At 42.3% G+C, this 5947-nt stretch overlaps 1 protein-coding gene across 1 annotated transcript in view; it reads right to left on the bottom strand.

The window, feature by feature from the left end:
* AFF3 (AF4/FMR2 family member 3) overlaps window positions 1-5947 on the bottom strand; it is a 529930-nt gene that overhangs the window by 25066 nt on the left and 498917 nt on the right. Inside the window, exons 15-16 of the mRNA XM_012807928.1 lie at window positions 4998-5122; window positions 1725-1926 (exon numbers count right to left, since the gene is read on the bottom strand). Of these exons, the coding sequence (XP_012663382.1) occupies window positions 1725-1926; window positions 4998-5122 (327 nt within the window). The remainder of the gene's footprint in view (window positions 1-1724; window positions 1927-4997; window positions 5123-5947) is intronic.

Here is a 5947-nt window from a genome sequence, read left to right as displayed (position 1 = left end):
CTCAGCCTCCCAAGTAGCTGAGACTACAGGCGCCCGCCACAACACCCGGCCATTTTTGGGTTGCAGCTGTCATTGTTGCTTGGTGGGCCCGGGCTGGGGATTCAAACCCGCCACCTTAGGTGTATGTGGCTGGCGCCTTAGCCGGTTGAGCCACAGGCACTGAGCCAACACTCTGATTTCTAACTTCCATCCTCCAGACCTGTGATACCTGCACTGCACAGGACAGTTCCCACCACAAAGAATTACTCAGTCCAAAATATCAAGAGTGTTGCGAGACCTGCTTCACAGGAAGTATGCAGTTCTCCACACTGGATCAAGCCTCTGGATGAGAGCTCCTGCTTCTCTCTGAGTTTCCTCTTTAAAATGCAAACTGTTGGCAGTTTATTATGGATGTGTGTGATCCACCCATCTAAGGCTCTCTGCCCAGCTAGGCGGTAAGCTGCATGTGGGCACAGATGGATCATTACTGTATCTCTGTGCTTAGCACAGGGCCTGGCCCACAGTAAGTACTTGCCGAATAAGCCTCTGTCTGGTGAAAGAATGACTAAATACAGCGTCATGGGTTTACAAGTCTCTGCACATCATAGTTACTTGTCATCTAAGGGTCTTGAGGCAAAGAAAAATTTGGTCTTTTTAAAAACTTCAATTGGTTCTTTCCCATAGAAAAAAAAACCAAAAATCAAAAAACCCCATTTCAGTTGGTAGCTTTTTATTCCATGTTTTTCTGATACGGTCTTCTCAGCCTAGATTTAAAGATAATTGCTCCCAAATGAGGGTGCATAAAGATGGTTATGTTTCTGAGGATGCTATAAGCTCTTGTAGGGCCTTCTATCAAGTTTTTATATCTGTAATTCCGGAGATAAAGTCTTAAGTTCTGCTTTCACCCTTGCATCTCTCTTTGCAGAGTCCTGCTCTCAAGTCTCACCTCTCTCCCTACTTCATAAAGCCTGGCTGGTTTTGATAGGCACAGAGACCTGGAAGAACAGGAGTCTGGAATTAACGAATGTCTCTGAATGGGTGGTCGAGGTTATCAGTGGTTAGAGACAAGCATGGCAGGAAAGAGGACCTAACATGTAGTGTTAGGTACACAGGTGTCCGGGTATTTAGATGATAATGTCTGTTTCAAATCTTGTCACCACCATTTTGCAGATGAAGAAATAGGCGCAGCAAGATGAAACAAATGGCCCAAGCTCACATTGCAACAAGATGTGAGGCTGGACTGTAAACCCAAGTCCCCCGTTCTTCCCTGGGGGAGTGCTGCAATTGTCTCTGGGAAGATGGCTGGAAAGGTAGTGGTGGCAGGGATCCCCTGCTGTGGCTGCTATACTGGTCAACAAGGGTGGAGTAGAGGCCTGGCAGGTTACAGTGTGGGGTTTCAATCCCAGATATATCTCTGCCCTGGGATAAGGAATTTTTCTTAATGAAAAGGTTGGTGGTTCAAAACTCCTAATTTACTCTGTCCTGAGATGGTATGACCTAGAGGTCTTTTGAGAATGGGAAATAAAATCCTGCCAAGCCTCTGGATTTTTCTTCCTCAGATCTCCCTGTTGGGAGGGTGAAGAGGTGCTCTCCTCTCTAAGTCTCCCCAGAGGCAGCATTCGGGGATTCTGGAGGGCCTCATGCATGTGTTTAGACTGTGCTGGGCTACATGCATGGGGGTGGGGTGGGGGGCGGCACTCAATTTCATTTTGATTTTAATGGGAAAAAGAAGAGCAACAACAAACCGTGAGGTCTCCGGCATGAGACTGCAGCTGGTTGTCGGCTTTATGCTTTTTGCTGGAAGGAGCAGAAGTGAATAAGCTGCTGCCATTTGATCGGCTGGAAGAAGTTAATTCCTCGTTGGAGTATTTGTGTTTAGATGCATCGGAGAGGGGTGAGATGGGCGACCGGAGCATTTTTTCATTTTTATTTATTGGTATGGCCACGCTGAAAAAGAAAATTAAAGTAATGGAATGCCACAGAGTCAGCACAGGGAAAAGTAAGTGTTTCATATATGATCCATACCTCCCACATAGGACCTGCTGGTGGGAGGAAGCCGACTGGGAATTATCATATCAGGGAACTTTAGGGTATTAAGACCCTAACAATAAGCAAATCTTATTCATTGTTTCCTTATTCTTTTTATAAGGATGAATTCTCGAGTTAGCATCAAAGTAAATAACTAAGAATAATTATACTTTTATTTTCCAAGATTTTCCTCCAAGGATCTCAAAATACCTAACAAGCAACTTGGTGTTTTTCTAACAAGCATAAGTAGTAAGGGAAAAGTCAATCAATAACAATAAGACAACTATTTTACAAAAGATGTATGTCACCACCTGAGCTTGCACTCATTATTATGTAGGAAATACGAGAATCACAGAATCACCTGCAACACATGAAGCCAACTTTCAACTGCTGAGTTTCTGAGTTAACCAGGCATTGATAAGAATAAATACAGAACACTAAAAAGTATCAGAAGTTACAATTTCTGATTCCTAGTTCCTAATTGCCTATGCCTGAATATAACTTTCTCCAAAATCAACCATCAGGGAAAAGGGATCTACTTATATTAGGACCTCTGTATGTTGACTCCTCAAGGGACTGTAATAAACTGGTCAACATATAGAGGTGGTTGACATACAGAACTTTCACTGAATACATGCGGTGGATGTCCAGTCTATGAAAATCAGGTCAACTTAAGGAGGCAGTAAATGTAGTGAGATGGTAAACTATGGAGGTTTTACTGTATTTGAGTGTTTGCAATGTGTATATAATTGTTAGGGCTATCTCCATTACTTAAAAAAAAGAAAAAAGTATTATTTGGGGAAGACACATTAGCCTGAAATAAACTCAATCATTGCTAATTTAAGATCCTTACAGAGGTCACCTGATACAGTCAGTTAAAAAAAAACAGTAAAGCCATCAAACAAAGATTTAGTCATTATACCTGGGGTGAAGGTCTCTTAATTGCATGTGTTGGTTATCACTAGAAACAAGCCATTAAAGTCACTTCAAAAAGCAATTTTCTTAGTTGTTGGTCACAGTGGAGAAATTACAGAGGCCTTGAGAATAAGCAAGAAACTCGAGGTTTTTAATGTATGCACATGGAGACATGTAGGGATAGAATTTCTGGTGACAGATTTCTGGTTGCAAAAGCACTGTGTGTCTAAGAACTCAGAAGTGAGAAGATGTGTTATAAAAAAACTGCTGTGGGAAAATCAAAAGTGGCTCATCTAGGGAAGATGATGTGAAGGGTCTGAGTATAGCTGTTTCTTGAAATGTGAGTGAAAAAAGACATTTTTCTAAGTATTATTTTACAAGAGTCATGATTTTTCCTATGCACGGAAAACTAAATTATGGCATTAAGTTTTGTTACGGACATTTAATGGCTCCTGCCTCGTCCCTGCAAGTTGACAACAGAAACTTTCTTTGGAGTGCCTCTTTGGGATTGGTGATCACTCTATCTCTGGGATTGTTTTATTGCACTGTAGTAACTGCAGTTCCAAAGGTTCACAGACCACCTTTCCCATCAAGAACTCTAAGCATTTTTGTATGTATTAGAATAAAACTATCAGGGCTGGGAGGCTCTGCCAGGCTAAGTCTCTAGAGCAGTGGTTCTCAACCTGCCTAATGCCGCGAGCCTTTAATACACTTCCTGTGGGTTGCAACCCACAGGTTGAGAACTGCTGCTCTAGACCAAGTTTTTAACCTGGTGTCCATGAACTTGGATGGAAAAAAGTTACATCTTCGTTTTCACTAAACTGTTTTATTTCTAAATGAAATAGGACATTTCTTTTTATTATGAGTGAAGGCATGAACCCAGAGCCATGGTTTAGTAGAATATTATTAGCAAATCTTGTGATTGTGTTACCAGTAAAAAAATCAGGTATTTTTATATCATATTGCAGTTGTTGTAGGCACCCTGAAATACTCCTTATATTCATCACTGTTTAGAAATTATGGTGGCCACTAGAGTGGCCAGAAATGCCATTTAATGCATTAATAAACAAACACGTATATAACCATATCATATGTTTAAAAAAATATCTTGGGGCCACATTTTCCTCATTCACCTTTTCTCAATACTTTGAGCTGCCGCACGACTGTGCAGATGGCCAGTATTCACATGCAGCGTCCCTCCTGCTCACACCTGCAGGCGCTCTTGCCTTCCGTTCTCAAGGTGACTCTGATGCCGTAGGGGCCTCTGCCTGTGTGCCCCTGCTCTCCAGTTTCCTCACCGAGTTTTAGCAATGCTCTACATCTTCTCCTAACCTCTCAGTTTACATTTTTATGTGTTATTCTGAAACATTCATCTTCCCTTAAAAATTCTATGTATACAGTCTGGGAGAGTGAAGAGTGTCTGGGAGAGGAAAAGTGGATGGTGTGCTGTGGTGTTTCAAAATGGAAAGAGCTGCTATGACTGATGATAAGCTATTCACTCATAATAAATACCTGGGACCTTGCCGTGCTAGAGAGCTATTTATAACAGAAGGAATTCAGGGCAAGGTGGGTCCCTCTGCAACCCCTTCAGAGGAGTTACTGGCTAGCCATTTGACCTTGGAGGCACAGACCCTTGTCTCATGTGAAAATTTTAGTCAATATCCAAGAGCTTTAGGTATATTGCATGGAAATACAGTTCTAAATGTATATTTATCTGTGTAGTAAGTTTAAGTTCTTCTGAGTTTAGTTAGCAGCTACCATTAAAATGATGATTCAAAAATTGAATTATTAACTTTTTTAGGGGGAAGGGCATGTCTTGCTGGGTACAGAATTGTGTGTAACTAGCAATTGCTCTTTGGTTCCAAGGAAGTACCTTGCATGGCTATGTGGATTTGTGGCTTGAGACATGTGTCTAGCCATAATTATAAACCCTAATTTAAACCAAGGGAAGTAAGTCTGCAGATTCAGAAAACCACAGTAGTCCTCAAAAATCTGACTATATTCCAATATGGCACATGACGTTCAGATCCAGACATCCCTCCAGGTCGCCTCCGCCATGGAGGGGACGTGCATACCTGTTGATGCTCATGTTACAGTGGTTTGCAGACGAAGTATTATTGGTGGAGGTGGCCAGGCGTGAAGAGCTCTCTTTCTCGCCTGGGGCCTTCTTGATCTCCCTGTAGTCATCTTCGTTGTCACACTGCACAGGAATAAGCATGGGTCAGTCACCACGGGATTTCAAGGGGTCACTGTGAGTTCCTGGGGACAGGCTTTCCTGAAGAGTGGCCTGAGCAGCTACGTACTGGCCTGGGTTCCTAATCAGCTCCTCCGTGAACAAGGATGAAAACTATGGCTTCACCAAGCATAGCTTAGTAAGAGGAAAGGCATGATGTCATGATCAAAATTGGAGAGGAAACATCTGGATTATGAAAACTACTCTGCCACAAACAGGCCTAAAAATTAGCCCTCTAAAGCATCCTGGTTCTCAATGCCCACTATAGCTTCAGAGTCACTCATCCTGGTAGTTCTTGGAATCAGAATAAGGTATAAAAAGTGTTTCCCAGGATTAACTTGGTAAGGGCAGTGGTAAGCTTGGACCTTTCTGTTTTGAAATTCTTGCCTTTTATGAATTCCAAGTAGAGGGTGTTACTGCTCAGTGCCTTAATCCTAGCTCTCAATTACTATCCCACGATATCTCAGAATCCTTAAAGTACCCTTTTAAAAACACTGCTTTGCATTCTTATTGCCATGACTCTATTTAATCATAGATGTGTATTAGGGTACAATACAAATGTACTCAGAAAAGTACTATTTCTTGTGAGATAGCAGGAACCTAGTAAGGTATCTTCAGGGTTGTCACTCGTGTTTTCTAGGAGACAGATGCCAGCACCAAAGAAAGACTGTGCTTTTCTCTCTGCTGGGATTTTGTCACAGAGACTCTGCCGCAGGCAGTCCCAAATGCTTATACTGTAAGAGTGCCCCTCTGGAGAGACCAAACTGAAGTCCTAGTCCTCAGCTCCAGGCT

This window comes from Otolemur garnettii, unplaced genomic scaffold, assembly GCF_000181295.1.
Source record: "Otolemur garnettii isolate 467f Iridium unplaced genomic scaffold, OtoGar3 scaffold00079, whole genome shotgun sequence".
In the NCBI taxonomy this organism is placed as follows: domain Eukaryota; kingdom Metazoa; phylum Chordata; class Mammalia; order Primates; family Galagidae; genus Otolemur; species Otolemur garnettii.
Note: the sequence above shows the minus strand (reverse complement) of the source record. Positions and strands in the feature narration are given on the sequence as shown.